Source organism: Hyla sarda, chromosome 5, assembly GCF_029499605.1.
Source record: "Hyla sarda isolate aHylSar1 chromosome 5, aHylSar1.hap1, whole genome shotgun sequence".
NCBI lineage: Eukaryota > Metazoa > Chordata > Amphibia > Anura > Hylidae > Hyla > Hyla sarda.
The window spans coordinates 44,311,634-44,329,701 of record NC_079193.1 but is presented as its reverse complement, the minus strand read 5'-3'; the positions used below and the strand labels follow the sequence as shown (position 1 = coordinate 44,329,701).

At 43.5% G+C, this 18,068-nt stretch overlaps 1 protein-coding gene across 5 annotated transcripts in view; it reads left to right on the top strand.

Annotated features, from left to right (window-relative positions):
* The window catches only part of MAP3K8 (mitogen-activated protein kinase kinase kinase 8), a 50,827-nt gene that overhangs the window by 16,139 nt on the left and 16,620 nt on the right, over nt 1-18,068 (top strand). For 2 of the 5 annotated variants that reach the window (XM_056518369.1, XM_056518368.1), the window contains exon 3: nt 16,710-17,071. In XM_056518369.1, the coding sequence (XP_056374344.1) occupies nt 16,710-17,071 (362 nt within the window). Of the gene's footprint in view, nt 1-7,544; nt 7,627-9,112; nt 9,426-12,617; nt 12,744-16,709; nt 17,072-18,068 lie in introns of those variants that run through there. The other 3 variants (XM_056518370.1, XM_056518366.1, XM_056518367.1) reach the window with 3 other exon arrangements.

Sequence of the window (18,068 nt, the reverse complement as noted above, 5' to 3'; positions counted from 1 at the left end):
TCTGTCTGTAAGGCTGTGGCTAGTCAACATCTCTAGTAGCATGTATAAAGGTATGTTCACACATACTGTATACACTGCAGATTTTATGCAGTATTCTGATTCAGAGGTGTGTTCACACAGGCTGCAGATTTTATAATTGAATACTATGGAATTTCACACTGTAGATTTTCTGCAGAAATTCATCTGCAGAAAGAATGAACATGTTCATTCTTTCGGCAGAATACAGAGCGGAATGCATTGTCTGCTGTAGGGACTGGCAATATCTGCATGGTCCTGGTCCTGACTACCCAGGCGGACATTCAATAGTGTGAACGCACCCTAAACCTGCAGAAAATGTGCTGCAAAAAATCTGCAGCAAAATATGCATGTGATAGCTGAACACTGCAAAAAATATCCGGCATAAAATCTGCAGTGCATACAGTAGCTATGCAAATGACAATTAGTTGCCCAGTCTGAATTGTGCACAAGGGCTCATGCAGGAGCTTGTACAGTGATGCCATATGGCTGCCGTATATTTTATTATTCTGGATTTATTTTTTCTGTCTGATCCATATTGAAGGCTTACAAAAGTAGAGCACAGGGCTCATGCACCTCAGTGGGAGCCCTAATACAAACTGAATGTGCTGCGGCCATAATGTACAGTGTGAAACTGGCCTCAGCCTGCAAAAGGGAGGTTCTACTGTATATAAATTAGGGATATTACTAGTAAGTGTGTACGGAGGTGACAGGTTGGCGTCTGTGGGCGTGGATGACACCACATATGTATGCAGCTACTTAAAGGGGTTTACCATGACTTTCATATTGTTAGGGGGCGCTTAATCTCATGCCTCCACTTAATGATGCGAGCGGGGGCGGGGGGGGGGGGGGCTTGGGGTGAGATTGACCCTCAAAATAGGGTGAGTTTTTCCACCTTTTTTTCTTTCAATGGACCCTACTGTATGTCACATTTTAATCTGTGTTAAAAACAATAGAGGACCAGTCTAATGGAAGGCTGCACACATATTGCCCGACAGCAATTCCTATCTAAGTGACGCAACCACCTACTGGATGTGCTGCAGATTTTATGCTGCAAAACAAAATCAGTGGCATGAAAAGGGGTACTCCCATGGAAAACTTTATTTTTTAAATCAACTGGTGCCAGAAAGTTAAAGAGATTTGTAAATTAATTCTATTAAAAAATCTTAATCCTTCCAGTACTTTTTAGGGGCTTTATACTACAGAGGAAATGCTTTTCTTTTTGGATTTCTCTTCTGTCACGACCACAGTGCTCTCTGCTGACCTCTGCTGTCCATTTTAGGAACTGTCCAGAGCAGCATATATTTGCTATGGGGATTTTCTCCTGCTCTGGACAGTTCCTAAAATGGACAGCAGATGTCAGCAGAGAGCACTGTGGTCGTGACAGAAGAGAAATCCAAAAATTAACGCATTTTCTCTGTAGTATACAGTCCCTAAAAAGTACTGGAAGGCTTAAGATTTTTTTTTATTAATTTACAAATCTGTATAACTTTCTGGCACCAGTTGATTAAAAAAAAAAAAAAGTTTAAATCTGCAGCAAGAAACCAATGGCTGTCCGGGCCTGCTGGGAGTTGTATGTGTAGTTTTGCAACAGCTGGAGGCACCCTGGTTGGGAAACACAGGGGGGGAGGGGGTAATTTATAATTAGTGCAGATTTTGGCACAATACAAAATCTGCTGCTCAAGTGTCAAATTTGGCCAATTGACAGGAAGCCCCTGGATAGTTTACAATATGGTGAAAAGCTCACGCACATTCCTGCACCAGTGGGCTACAAAATTATTTTCACTCAAGTGATAATATCAGCACATCTACTAACCACGCTCCCTGCGATTGCACATGAATAATGATGAAGCCGGCACAAACATCATGAAAATAGTGCAAATGATATGATAACTTTAGTGCAAGTCAATGCCTAAAATAAAAACATACAGCTCATAAAATTTTGCAGGCACAGGATGGTTAATAAATCCCCCATGTGTGAACACGGCATGCTATTTGTGGGACTTTCTGTCATGTAATGTTATTATAGTTAGCTTTGCAAGCAAGACACAGCGGCCTGTTGCTGTCTGGGCACAGGCATGCTAGGAGTTGTAGTTTTGCAACAGCTGGAGGCACCCTGGTTGGGAAACACTTCTCTAGCCTAGAACAGCTGGAGGCACCCTGGTTGGGAGGCACTTCCATAGCCTAGAACAGCTGGAGGCACCCTGGTTGGGAAACCCTTTCTTAGCCTTGAACAGCTCGGGGCACATCTTCCCTAGCCTAGAACATCTGGAGACACTCTGGTTGGGAAACACTTCTCAAGCCTAGAACAGCTGGAGGCACACTGGTTAAGAAACACTTCCATAGACTAGAACAGCTGGAGGCACACTAGTTGGGAAATATTTCCCTAGCCTTGAACAGCTGGAGGCACACTAGTTGGGAAATATTTCCCTAGCCTGGAACAGCTGGAGGCACCCTAGTTGGGAAACTTAATTTATTGTGAATGTAAATCTAGAATCATTGAGGAATAAACTGCACAATTGTTACAAAAAAGTAAACCTGATTGTGAGTGATTGTATCTGCTGTAGTGAGCAGCCATATCTCTGGGGGGGTCATGTACAGTCTCTGGTGGGTAGCCCATAGACTCCTGAGAGGCCGCTTCCTAGGAAACCTCATAAACTCTCTTGGCACTGCTACACGGCGCTCTATTTTAGGCACAGCTTCAATATTCTGATGTTTTTAGCTTCAGATCCCTTGTCTCAAATCAGTTATGCCTTGAAGTCTAATCCCATTGCTGTGGGTGAGAGATCCCCCACAATTCAGGGACTATATATGGACTGGAGCATTTTTGGGATTCCTGGCTGTAGTTGTCTTTCATTGTGAGGTTTGGATGAATCATAGGTAACAGATCCCGCTGTTCTGTTGTCTGCTGGCTAGTCGGTAGTAACAGCAGAACAAATACTGCACATACCAATGCTATAGCATCACACATCCCATTCATGTTCTTAGTTAAAGGAGTACTCCAATGGAAAAATATATATTTTTTTATCAACTGGTGCCAGAAAGTTAAACAGATTTGTAAATGACTTCTATTAAAAAAATCGCAATCCTTCCAGTACTTATCAGTTGCAATATTCTCCACAGGAAGTTCTTTTCTTTTTGAATTTATTTTCTGTCTCACCACAGTGCTCTCTGTTGACACCTCTGTCCATGTCAGGAACTGTCCAGAGCAGGAGAGGTTTGCTATGGGGATTTGCTTGGACAGTTCCTAAAATGGAAAGAGGTGTCAGCAGAGAGCACTGTGGTCAGACAGAAAGGAAACTGAAAAAGAAAAGAACTTCCAGTTGAGAATATAGCAGCTGATAAGTACTGGAAGGATTAAGATTTTTAAATAGAAGTAATTTACAAAGCTGTTTAACTTAAAGGGTACCTCTCATCAAATAAACTTTTGATATATTTTAGATTAATGAATGTTGAATAACTTTCCAATAGCATGTTAATGAAAAAATATGCTTCTTTCTATTGTATTTTTCCCGATCAGTCCTGTCAGCAAGCATTTCTGACTCATGCTGGAGTCCTAAACACTCAGAGCTGCCAGCCTGCTTTGTTCACAGCCAAAGAGGCTGTGAACAAAGCAGGCTGGCAGCTCTGGGTGTTCTCCTTTGTGAACAAAGCAGACTGGCAGCTCGTAGTGTTTAGGACTCCAGCATGAGTCTGAAATGCTTGCTGCCAGGACTGGTAGGGAGACCCCTAGTGGTCATTTCTTCAAAGTGGAAAATTAAATAGAAAGAAGCATATTTTTTAATAACATGCAATTGTAAAGTTATTCTGCATACATTAATCTATAATATATCAAAAAATGTTTTGGTTGAGAGGTACCCTTTAAAAAAATGGTTTCCAGTGGAGTACCCCTTATATGGTGCAGAGCAGTGTTTCTCATCCAAGGTGCCTCCAGCTGTTGCAAAACTACAACTCCCAGCATGCCCAGACGTTGGCTGTCCGGGCATGCTGGGAGTTGTAGTTTTGCAACAGCTGGGGCACCCTGGTTGGGAAACACTGGTGTAGGAGAGGTGGGGGGTACTGGTGCAATAATTGACTTTATTATTAATATCTATTGAATTTAAAAAATGAAGAATTCTTGTATAAATCCTCTTTATTTTTTACTTAAAAACAACGCAGTGAATTGCACGCCTTTTTGATGGTGTCATTACATTCTTTTGTTTGGTAACCTGTGTTTTTTTTCTTATTTTTTTTTTTTTTTTTATGTGGTCATTTCAAGTCCTATAGTGAATCTTATGGGGAAAAATGACAAACACCAAGTGTAACCCCAGCCCAATGTGGTTATGATCACACTGTATTTTCGGAGTGCATTTTAGAGGTGTAATGTCACACGTGTTGTATTTTGTTGCATATTTTCCAACCTATTGGAGTCAATGGGTAGCCAAATCAGCTTTGTATTTCACTACACATTGACTTCAATGGGAAGGAGAATACGCAGCAGTAAATATGCAGTAAAATACCGCATGTTTGAACCAACAGAAATTGTACACCTTGAGGGTACGGTCCCAGGTAGCATGTATGCAGCATATTTCACACCTTGCAAAATGTGCGGCTCAGTGGTAAATACGCTGTGTAATCTCCGATCATCATACAGAGAGCGTTACAAGACGTCAGTGCTGTGTGTTCAGTGAGATTTGGGGTGGGGCCGCGCAGCATGACTGTGACGTGCAGCGCCACAACCCAAACCTCACTGAACACACAGCACTGCCTCCAGGTAGCCCTGTGTATGATGATCGCAGACGTGCGGCGTAGCACATTTTGGGCAGCCTTAAATATGCTGCATTACGTGGGACCAGACCCTAAAATATGTTTTTGTAACATCAAATTTTTTCCCACTGAATTGCATTTTGTTAAACAGAAAAAAACTTGACAATTCCTGCAAAGTTTTTTTTTTAGTATGCCTATTTAAAAAAAAAGTGCATGCTAGCTATTGTGCACATTTGTATGCGTAAACACTTCAAAAACTTGCAAGCAAAGACCTGCTTTGCATACAATTCCTTTAAATCCCACCAAAAAGACAAACCCCCAAAAATGCAAAAGGCACTCACTAAAGGAAAACATATGCATACAAATACAACAAAAGCAAAATAAATAAATAGATAAATAAATACGGTAAATAAAACAAGTTTCCACTTGGTCTTTTGTCCTGCGTTTTTTGTGTAGAAAAAACGCCTGAAAAAATGCCAAAGTTAAAACCCACATCATTTTTTCTTGCCGTTTTTTTCACTCTCATAGACTTCTATGGGAGAAAAACGCCACGATTTTGACAAAAAAAATCGCCAGTGGCTCAACATGCTGTGATTTTGGAAAACCGTCAAGGAGCTGAAAAACACCCCAAAAAAAAGTGAAAAAACGCCAAAAGGAAGTGAAAAACGAATTTTAATTTTGCGATTTCTCATTGATTTACAGCTAACATCTGGCCGCAGCGTTTTTTGGCTGAAAAAACGCCATGCGGCAGAATTGGTGTTTTTCTTGGCATAAAAAAAAAAAAAAGTAGAAACTTAGCCTAAATATTTTAAGCTAATTTTGCTTGAAAAACAAGGATCTTTTTCTGCCAAATATCCACTGTGTGAACATAGGCTTAGGCTGCATTCACACGGATGTCTAGACTCGTCCCGCTCTTCTCCCGTCAAAAATGAAAGCAGACTTTTGTTAAAAAAAAGGACAATAACAGATGAAAACGGATGTTATCCGTTTGTATCCGTTAGTGTTCCGTTAATAAACAGTTTTTAATCCGTTTACAGCCTGCAAGAACGGAACCGAAACTGGGATAAGGGTGCTTTCACACCACGTTTTGTACTTACGGTTCCAGAATACGGTTGGGAGGAGGGGGTGCGGGGCTTAATTGCGGCGCCCGCACTCAGCCGTATTCGGGAACCGTATTTATTGCATGTCTATGAGCCGACCGGAGTGAACCGCAGCCTCCGGTTGGCTGCGTTTTCGCCCGTATGCGGTTTCCCGACCGTAGGCAAAAACGCTTTCCCGACCACGTTTTTGCCTGCGGTCGGGAAACCGCATACGGCCGAAAACGCAGCCGACCGGAGACTGCGGTTCACTCCGGTCGGCTCATAGACATGCATTCAATACGGTTCCCGAATACGGCTGAGTGCGGGCGCCGCGATTAAGCCCCGCACCCCCTCCTCCCAGCCATATTCGGGAACCATATGTACAAAACGTGGTGTGAAAGCACCCTTAAAAAAAAAAAACGGGGACAGACGGCCTAGTGAATGCACCCTCAGAAAAAGAAATCTTTTACAAGAATTCATAACTTGTCAATGGCCAAGTGCCCGGTGAGGGGAAATAACCAGACTTGTTATTTCCCTTCAGAACGGGACTTTCCCTGTCGACCTTTAGATGCGCAATGTGGTCTTGCAGTAGGAACGCCGGCACGTTTTTTTAAATATAAGACCATTACTGTTGTCGTCAGATAAAAGTAAAGGAGTACAGTTTAAGGCCTTGTTCGCGCACGGCATGGAAGTGTGGTTTATGGGGGAGTTTTTGAAAGCCAAAATGCCTCCGACCGGATGTTTGCGGTTAGTCTGCAAGCAGCAATCTCCAGGCTGTGGCTCTTCAGCTGTTGTGGAACCGATGTGGCTGTCAGGGCATGCTGGGAGTTGTAGTGGTGTGTTGTCCTGCAGGTAGCTGTAGTTTTGGACCATAGGTTGCTGAACATTGGCGTACAACAGTAGTCTACAAACTATGGACCTCCAGATGTTGCCAAACTACAACTCCCAGCATGCCCGGACAGCCGTTGGCTGTCCGGGCATGCTGGGAGTTGTAGTTTGCCAACATCTGGAGGTCCATAGTTTAGGGACTGTTGCATAAAATGGCCTAGAACATGGCATGAACATTACAGATTATTGAGACTGTTCCCAATAACCTGCATTCTCCTATAGAATACTACAATAAATGGCGCGGCGGTCCCGAACAGCCCGACTGAATAGCCGGGTTAGTGCTTACAGGACACCGGGAGGGACCTTACCTGCCTCCTCGGTGTCTTCTCCGTTCAGGGATCCCCTGTATGGCCGGCGCTCTCCTTCCTCGCCATCACGTTGTCGCGTACGTGCGTCGGCGTGCGTAACGACGTAATGGCGGCGACGGAGAGCGAGGATACCCGGCCGGCAGCAGAGACGTTCCAGAGCGACGGGGACACGGCGACAGCGATGGAGCGACATCCAGGGCAGCGGTGACGGGTCCAGAGCGGCGGGGACACGTGAGTATTACCTCCTCCTGCAGTGGTCTTCAATCTGCGGACCTCCAGATGTTGCAAAACTGCAACTCCCAGCATGCACTGACAGCCAACGGCTGTCCGGGCATGCTGGGAGTTGTAGTTTTGCAACATCTGGAGGTCCGCAGGTTGAAGACCACTATTGGGTTCAAAATCTTTATTTTTTTAGATTTTGCACCTATAAATTGGGTGCGTCTTATACGCCGGTGCGTCCTATAGGACGAAAAATACGGTACTTTGTTTGGAAATGTTGTTCCATGTCATGGAGACGTTACATACTCTTCATCCTTTCCAGTGATCAGGGCTTCTTTCCACACTTTTGTCCTTCACCGTGTTCCTCAGAGGTTGCCATAGCTCATGGGATTTGATCCTCGACAAAAATACATCTATAGTGCCCTTATGGCAGCCATGATTGTGACCCTATTGAATAGGAACAAAACTTTATTATTAATTAAAGGGGTTATCCAGGAAAAAAAAACTTTTTTTTATACATCAACTGGCTCCAAAAAGTTAAACAGATTTGTAAATGACTTCTATTAAAAAAAATCTTAATCCTTTCAGTATTTATGAGCTGCTGAAGTTGAGTTGTTCTTTTCTGTCTAAGTGCTCTCTGATGACACATGTCTCAGGAATTGTCCAGGGTAGAAGCAAATCCCCATAGCAAACCTCTTCTACTCTGTGCAGTTCCCGAGACAAGCAGAGATGTCAGCAGAGAGCACTGTTGCCAGACAGAAAACAACAACAACTCAACTTCAGCAGCCGATAATTATTGAAAGGATTAAGATTTTTTAATAGAAGTCATTTACAAATTTGTTTAACTTTCTGGAGCCAGCTGATTATATATATATATATATATATATATATATATATATATATAAAGTTTTTTCCTGGAATACCCCTTTAAACCTTCCCTGTACCAGCGGTGGGGATTCTGATAACCAAGCAGGGTCATGACAGAGGTATAAAATTCATCCTATAAGGGCTGGGTCACACATAGTGCATCCGCAGTGTATTTCACGCTGCGGATGCGCCGGCGACAGTCACAATAGTTAGCTCCTTGCTGCGGCTGGGTAGCTCTGTGTGTCCGCATGTAGCGGCGGATTTCCCACGGTAGAAACAGTGCCTGCCGGTAGCAGAAATGCAGCGGGAAATCCGCTGCTACAAGCGGATGCACTATATGTGTGATCCTACCCTTAAGCAGGAAATTGGGAAATTGCTTCTGCTTCTTAAAGGGATACTCCGGTGGAAAACTATTTTTTATATATCAACTGGCTCCAGAAAGTTAAACAGATTTGTAAGTTACTTCTATCAAAAAATCTTAATCCTTCCAGTACTTATCAGCTGCAGTATGCTACAAAGGAAGTTGTGTAGTTATTTCCAGTCTGAGCACAGTGCTCTCTGCTGACATCTCTGTCCGTGTCAGGAACTGTCTGGAGCAGGAGCAAATCCCCTGAGTAGGAGCAAATCCCCATCCTGGCTGGACAGTTCCTGACATGGACAGAGGTGTCAGCAGAGAGCACTGTGATCAGATTTGAAAGAACTACACAACTTCCTCTGGAGCATATAGCAGCTGATAAGTACTGGAAAGATTCATATTTTTTAATTGAAGTGATTTACAAATCTTTTCAACTTTCTGGCACCAGTTGATTAGAAAAAAAAAATAGTTTTCCACCAGAGTACCCCTTTAAGAATTTTACTGAAAAAAAGCGCCATAGTCTCAACATGCTGCAGTTTTGAAAACTACCACTGAGCTAAAAAATGCAGAAAAAACGCCAAAGAGAAAAACGCCAAGTGCGTATGGCATTTAATAAATCTCTATTGACTTGCAGCTAACCTCTGGCTGTGGCATTTTTTCACACAAAAAAACGCTCTGGGGCAGCCTGGGTGTAATTTTGGGCGTTTTTGTACGTGGGAACCTAGACTTATTGTATAGTCTAATGTCTAATAAAATTAGACTTGGAAACAGGCTTGAGTTGCATGTATGTCCATGGCTGCACTGCTTTCTGGGAAATCTCACTTTGCACGTTTCTACTATAGACTCCTCTCGCTTCACACTGGTTTTACATTATGCAAAGAGAAATAAACATTTTTACTAAGCAAGTGGTTAGAGGAATGGCTGGAGGAACGTCTGATTGCGATTACGGTAAGGCCTGCGACGAACCAGCCACAGACCACCTACTGACCTACATTCCCCTGTCAATCATCCTTTAGGGCACAAGTAAATATCAGTATAAACTACAAATGCTATTCGCCTGAACTGTTTTCCCTCTTTATATTCAATTATCCGACTAACAGTAGGTCCATCTATTGTAGTAACCTAGCACTACTTACAGCACTTCTACCTAGGGTCACCACCTTTCTTGCAAAAAAAAAATACCGGCCATGCTAATTTCCATAGTTAATTATACATGCGTGACATCACAGGATACACATATGCGGGGGAGGGAAATTTTGTCCTATTCTGACCCCTTTAACTTTTTAATTTTTTCTTATATGGGCTCATTTTTCGCACCCTGATCTGTAGTTTTTAACAGTACCATTTTTGTTATGATGTGACTTTTTGATCTTTTTTTTTTTTTTTACGCAAATACGGGAGTTGCAGTTAGTTACTAACTACAACTCCCAGCATGCCCTGATACAGCCTGTGGGTCAGCAGCTTCCCCAAACGAAAAATTACAACTCCCAGCATGTTGGAATATATAGTAGTATATAGTATAGGTCAGTGTTTCCCAACCAGGGGTGCCTCCAGCTGTTGCAAAACTTCAACTCCCAGCATGCCCGGACAGCCGTTGGCTGTCCGGGCATGCTGGGAGTTGTAGTTTTGCAACAGCTGGAGGCACTCTGGTTGGGAAACACTGGTCTATACTATATACCACTATATAGTCCAACATGCTCGAAGTTGTAGTTTTGCAACAGCTGGAGGCACTCTGGTTGGGAAACACTGGTCTATACTATATACCACTATATAGTCCAACATGCTGGAAGTTGTAGTTTTGCAACAGCTGGAGGCACTCTGGTTGGGAAACACTGGTCTATACTATATACCACTATATAGTCCAACATGCTGGAAGTTGTAGTTTTGCAACAGCTGGAGGCACTCTGGTTGGGAAACACTGGTCTATACTATATACTACTATATAGTCCAACATGCTGGAAGTTGTAGTTTTGCAACAGCTGGAGGCACTCTGGTTGGGAAACACTGGTCTATACTATATACCACTATATAGTCCAACATGCTGGAAGTTGTAGTTTTGCAACAGCTGGAGGCACTCTGGTTGGGAAACATTGGTCTATACTATATACCACTATATAGTCCAACATGCTGGAAGTTGTAGTTTTGCAACAGCTGGAGGCACTCTGGTTGGGAAACACTGGTCTATACTATATACCACTATATAGTCCAACATGCTGGAAGTTGTAGTTTTGCAACAGCTGGAGGCACTCTGGTTGGGAAACATTGGTCTATACTATATACCACTATATAGTCCAACATGCTGGAAGTGGTAGTTTTGCAACAGCTGGAGGCACTCTGGTTGGGAAACACTGGTCTATACTATATACCACTATATAGTCCAACATGCTGGAAGTTGTAGTTTTGCAACAGCTGGAGGCACTCTGGTTGGGAAACACTGGTCTATACTATATACCACTATATAGTCCAACATGCTGGAAGTTGTAGTTTTGCAACAGCTGGAGGCACTCTGGTTGGGAAACACTGGTCTATACTATATACTACTATATAGTCCAACATGCTGGAAGTTGTAGTTTTGCAACAGCTGGAGGCACTCTGGTTGGGAAACACTGGTCTATACTATATACCACTATATAGTCCAACATGCTGGAAGTTGTAGTTTTGCAACAGCTGGAGGCACTCTGGTTGGGAAACATTGGTCTATACTATATACCACTATATAGTCCAACATGCTGGAAGTGGTAGTTTTGCAACAGCTGGAGGCACTCTGGTTGGGAAACACTGGTCTATACTATATACCACTATATAGTCCAACATGCTGGAAGTTGTAGTTTTGCAACAGCTGGAGGCACTCTGTTTGGGAAACACTGGTCTATACTATATACCACTATATAGTCCAACATGCTGGAAGTTGTAGTTTTGCAACAGCTGGAGGCACTCTGGTTGGGAAACACTGGTCTATACTATATACCACTATATAGTCCAACATGCTGGAAGTTGTAGTTTTGCAACAGCTGGAGGCTCTCTGGTTGGGAAACACTGGTCTATACTATATACTACTATATAGTCCAACATGCTGGAAGTTGTAGTTTTGCAACAGCTGGAGGCTCTCTGGTTGGGAAACACTGGTATAGCATATGGTGCAACAATACACAAGTTGGAGGATTGGTTGGATAAATACCGGCCACCCTGCCGGTGTTTTTATATTTTGTGACGGAAGATAGTGACGGGAGAAATACTGCATGCACTATTTCTTCCGTTCATTCTCCCATCACAAAATAACGTCCGTTATTAATAACGGGCTATGACGGGTTAAAACGGATAATGTAAAAATCCCATAGACTATAATGGGATTTTGTAACGGCAATTTAACGGCCTATTTTCAAATGGATCTTAAAAACGGATACATTTTATAGTGTGAAAGGGGCCTTAGTGGGGCACAAGACTCAGAGGTGATGTCGGGGGACCTAAAGGGTTTAAAGGATTGGTGGGTTACAGAGGGAACAAGATGGCAGTGATAGAGTACAGGATAGCTATAGATGGCACCAAGAAGTACCAGATGACATTGTGTTCAAGGGAGCACATGAAAGGGGCACAGCATGGTCACAATTAGAGATGAGCGAACTTACAGTAAATTCGATTCGTCACGAACTTCTCGGCTCGGCAGTTAATTACTTTTCCTACGTAAATTAGTTCAGCCTTCAGGTGCTCCGGTGGGCTGGAAAAGGTGTATATATTCCTAGGAAAGAGTCTCCTAGGACTGTATCCACCTTTTCCAGCCCACGGGAGCACCTGAAAGCTGAACTAATTTATGCAGGAAAAGTCATCAACTGCCGAGCCGAGAAGTTTGTGACGAATCGAATTTACTGTAAGTTCGCTCATCTCTAGTCACAATGGATCAAAAAGTGGGAGATTTGTCAAAATCTGTCCAGAGGAAAAGTTGCCAAGTTGCCCATAGCAACCAATCAGATCGCTTCTTTCATTTTTAAAGAAACCTCTGAAAAGAAGCGATCTGATTGGTTGCTATGGGCAACTGGGCAACTTTTCCTCTGGACAGGTTTTGATAAATCTCCATAGACCATACTCATGTCAGGCTACATTACTGATTCCAAATTTTGGCACTGGATGTAAACTGCTAGGGAAATTCTGAATATGCTGTAATATTATACAAATGTCTCGTGACAACAAGAGGATTTTTCCACTCATACAGAATGCTGGGAAACATGTCTTCCCATTGGATTGTTACAGAACGATGCTTCAGTTTTTCCCGTAACCCAGTCAGAGTTTTCTTTGCCTTATTTGGAAAATAATATTTTTCGTTCTTCGCTCACATGTTAATGTTTGCCCAGAAGTTGCCTTGTTGTCTCTTCTTAAGTCGTCCTGCTATTCTTAGATTTCAATGGAGGAATTCACATGACACAGTTACATACAGAAGTATTGTAAAATGTAATGGGCTACATCCTGTGGCTCCTCGGATCCCAGCATCTCGTAGACAGGCAATACCTCTTGGGTTATGCTAAAAGTCAGACCACACTATAAAATCAACCTGTATTGTATTAATATTTTCGTTGCGTGAACCTGCTTGATTCTGCAGCACATATATTATAGGTTGGAACTAGAGATGAGCGAACTTACAGTAAATTCGATTCGTCACGAACTTCTCGGCTCGGCAGTTGATGACTTATCCTGCGTAAATTAGTTCAGCCTTCAGGTGCTCCGGTGGGCTGGAAAAGGTGGATACATTCCTAGGAAAGAGTCTCCTAGGACTGTATCCACCTTTTCCAGCCCATCGGAGCACCTGAAAGCTGAACTAATTTATGCAGGAAAAGTCATCAACTGCCGAGCCGAGAAGTTCGTGACGAATCGAATTTACTATAAGTTTGCTCATCTCTAGTTGGAACGATACAGAGATTAGAATCATCCCTACAAGAGACAATGGTTTTATGTTGGTTTAAGAAATGCAAATTGGAAGAAACAGAATAAAAGAAACAAGCAGTTGTGTCCCCTTCTTTGTAACCCTACAATGGTTATTGTTTCGGAAGCTGATTACATCTAGTATTATTGGGTAGGGCCACTTCTAAGTGACACATGGGTCCATGGCCTAAGGTGCCCTTTGGGACAGTTTACCATTCATTTGAACTATGACAGCTATTAGAAGATATGTAGATTATTACATAACGCGGTAATACAAAGTGAAGCCTAAAGACATATGTATGGAATGTGTGGTTTATCCTCAATACCACCTGAAGGTATACCGCTGGGTCTTGGGCTAGGCCCGGGAGCAATATTGACTCCGACGCCAAGTTACGGACAACGGTAGCTTTACTGAGTGACAGATGGTAAAGTCTATACAGTGTAGCGGGGCCCACGGAGGTGACCAGTGACTTCAGCGACCTTAAAGGACATCTGCAGCGTGATTAACACTTATCCCCTATCCACAGGATAGGGGATAAGTGTTTGGTCGCGGGGGGTCCGACCGTTGGGACCCCCTGTGATCTCCTGTACGGGGTCGTGGCTGTCCCGTGCAGGGGGCATGCCAGCCGCAGCATAACGTTGCGGCCGGCACGCCTCCTCCATACATCTCTATGGGAGAGGCGGGGAGGCAGCGTTCGTGCCTCCCCGTCTCCCCCATAGAACTGTATGGGGACGGGGAGGAGACGGGACATCACCAGCAACCTCTAGGTCGACGCTACGCGCCTTAGCGCTCACTATGAGCGCTAATGGCAGCGCCCCGTTAGGGAGATCGTGGGGGGGTCGCAGCGGTCGGACCCCCCGCGATCAAACATAGGGGATAAGTGTATATTGTGCTGCAGTTGTCCTTTAAGGGTTTTGGACAATTTAGTGCAGGCCATGTTGACTTGACAATAGATGACAATGACTGACTTGACTTGACTGGAGACAGACTAAGCTGTGACTTTATCTTACTTGTAGATTTGTAGCTTGTAGCTGCAGACTTGACTTGAGGCCTCATATGACTCCAGACTCTTAGGCTCGACTGCACCACAGCAAAGACTCAGGAACTAAGAGAGAGAAGAGATTCATCCCAGGGCTTTTATGGGGGAGACTCTGGTGGGGTCCCATTGGTCACCCTTAAGTCACCTGGTCACTAATACCTCCGGGGTAACAATCACATGACAACTGGTGATCACACGTTAACCTTTCTTAACCCCTTAAGGACCAGAGGTTTTTCCGTTTTTGCATTTTCGTTTTTTGCTCCTTGCCTTTAAAAAATCATAACTCTTTCAAATTTACACCTAAAAATCCATATGATGGCTTATTTTTTGCGCCACCAATTCTACTTTGTAATGACGTCAGTCATTTTGCCCAAAAATCTATGGTGAAGCGGGAAAAAAAATCATTGTGCGACAAAATTGAAAAAAATACGCTGTTTTGTAACTTTTGGGGGCTTCCGTTTCTACGTAGTACATTTTTTGGTAAAAATGACACCTGATATGCATTCTGTAGGTCCATACGATTAAAATGATACCCTACTTATATAGGTTTGATTTTGTCGGACTTCTGGAAAAAATCATAACTACATGCAGGAAAATTAATACGTTTAAAATTGATAGGACTTATTGATCACTTTTTATTCATTTTTAAATGATATAAAAAGTGACCAAAAATGCACTATTTTGGACTTTGGAATTTTTTTGCGCGCACGCCATTGACCGAGCGGTTTAATTAATGATATATTTTTATAATTCGGACATTTCCACACGCGGTGATACCACATATGTTTATTTTTATTTTCACTGTGTTTTTTTTTATTGGAAAAGGGGGGTGATTCAAACTTTTAATAGGGGAGGAGTTAAATGATCTTTATTCACTTTTTTTTCACTTTTTTTTTGCAGTGTTATAGGTCCCATAGGGATCTATAACACTGCACACACTGATCATTGTTATCCCATAGGGACCTATAACACTGCACACACTGATCTTCTATGTTGATCACTGATTTCTCATAAGAAACCAGTGATCAACGATTCTGCCGCATGACTGCTCATGCCTGGATCTCAGGCACTGAGCAGTCATTCGGCGATCGGACAGCGAGGAGGCAGGAAGGGGCCCTCCCGCTGTCCTGTCAGCTGTTCGGGATGCCGCGATTAGCCGCGGCTATCCCGAACAGCCCAACTGAGCTAGTCGGGAACTTTCACTTTCACTTTTAGCTGCGCGGCTCAGCTCTGAGCGCGCGGCTAAAGGGTTAATAGCGCGCGGCGCCGCGATCGGCGCTGCGCGCTATTAGAGGCGGGTCCCGGCTTCACTATGACGCCGGGCCCGCCATGATATGACGCGGGGTTACTGTGTAACCCCGCGTTATATCAGAAGAGCAGGACCAAGGACGTACCGGTACGTCCTTGGTCCTTAAGGGGTTAAATATACAACATTCTTATAGACATAACCAGGGGATAATATACAATTACAGTAGAACAGATGCAGGGGGGGGGGGGGGAGGGCACAGGGGACACTGCAGGGAGGCTGCCTGACAGGGCATTAAGGGTACGGGGTAACATCTCCCGTACTGGTACACCAAAAATGTTCTCCGGTGGTTATTTAGAAGCCACAAAGTAGCAAGGTTAATGGATCATAATCTGAGTGGGCTTGGTACCACATGGGGTAGCTAGGGGTGCGGATGTAGTAGTTACACTTGGGCCAATGTGCCTGAGGTGTCTTAAAGGCTCTTCTGTTACGTAAGAAGATGACTGTATGGTAGTTGGTGGAATCTGTTACAGATTTTTCTCTGGTTGTACAAACCCCTCTGGTATTGCAAAAGTATTGACATATGTTAAAGGGGTACTCCACCGGAAAATTTTTATTCCCTATCCAAAGAATAGGGGATAAGATGTCGAATTGCGGATGTCCTACTGCTGGGGACCCCCGCAATCGGAGCACCGAGCGAAGTCTCCATTCATGTCTATGGGAGGAGACGTGACGGCTATGTATTTCCGTGATCCGGACGCCACCGCTACCAGCCCGGCGATCACAGGGACCCCCAAGATCAGACATCTTATCCCCTATATTTTGGATAGGGAATAAGATGTTTTTCGGTAGAGTAACCCTTTAAGGAAGCCATACATACTACATGTATGGTCAGAAAGAAAAAAAATCACTGTATCTGCACTTTTGTATTTTAATCATATCTTTTACAACTACTGTGAAACCTGAATGTTGTTGTTTATGAACGTTCAAGGTAAAAAATGCACCTAACTTACATTGATCATTTTTGTTTTGTAGGTGGTGCTTTGGAAAGCGGTGCCATAATGGATTTCATGAGCACCACCAATGAACAGAAGGAGGAAGCGGAGCTGCTTCTCACCTATTTGAATGTCACCGATTTGGTAACTATAATGGAAAACCTCTATCGAGATGGGGAGGTGTGTGCAGGAGAAAAAAAACCCGTAACACACGGCCAAGAGGACTGTAACAATGAGGAGCGGACGGACTCTCTGTTTCTCAGTGGACAAGAAAATTCTCTTCTGTCATCGGTCAAATACGGAACTACTAAGGAATTACTCAGCTTCGCAAATCAGGTGTCAGATGCCACTAGACATTTACATAAATCTCTGCAACAGGAATGTGGGATTATATTAAACAAGGTAAGAAGATATGTTCAAATTACTACTGTACTTGTAGGGCCAAAGGGACCTTGTTCACATTCAGTATCTTTGAGAGTCACAGGTTTAAGGGGTACTCCACTGGCCAACGTTTGGAACATTTAGTTCCGAACGCTGTGTGCGCGCTGCGGGGGTCGGCCATGCCCCCTTGTGATGTCATGCCACACCCTCTCAATGCAAGTTTATGGGAGGGGGCCTGACGGCCGTCACGCCCCCTCCCATAGACTTGCATTGAAGGGGCGTGGCGTGATGTCACAAGGGGGCATGGCCGACCCCCGCAGCACACACACAGTGCACACAGCACGTACACACAATGGCAAACAGTCCCTTGTTAGAAATCACTACATTTTTGGAATTTCACTCGGCCTCTTGGCTGTCGGTTATTGTGTGAGGCAAACTCACACTTTTTCTCGAGTGATTTTGGAAGTACTCCGAGTATTTTTAGTTTTTTGTCGGTAAAACGCCCATTTTTGCATAAAACACGCCCATTTCAGAGTGAAAAAAAAAAAACACTCCGAGTGTTTTCTAAAGTGTTGGTTGTGCAATTAAAATTTGGTCGCATAAATAGTCGCACAGTCGTTGCAACTAAAATTTAGGCACAATAACCGAGAAAAAGAGTTGGTTGGACTTTAGTAAATGAGGGTCAATGTGTGACCATAGCCCAAAGACCTGAAATCTTCAAAAAACACCCCAATTGTGATAGGTCAAAATGACTTTCTCCCTTGGCGATACTTTGCACTTTGAATAAGACAACTCATCAAAACTGCATATAATGTGAACTGACAGCAATTCAATTATGAAACTCACCTAGCTTGACTCCAGCAGCCAGCCTGAATAGGTTGGTCCAATTATCTGACCTGCAGTGATGAGACTTCACCCTCTCTTTCTGCAATGCCAGAGGATTCATGGGAAATGTAAGCAGAATAAGAAAATAATTTCAGTGGGAAAATACAAATAAGTATGGCTGACAAAAACATGC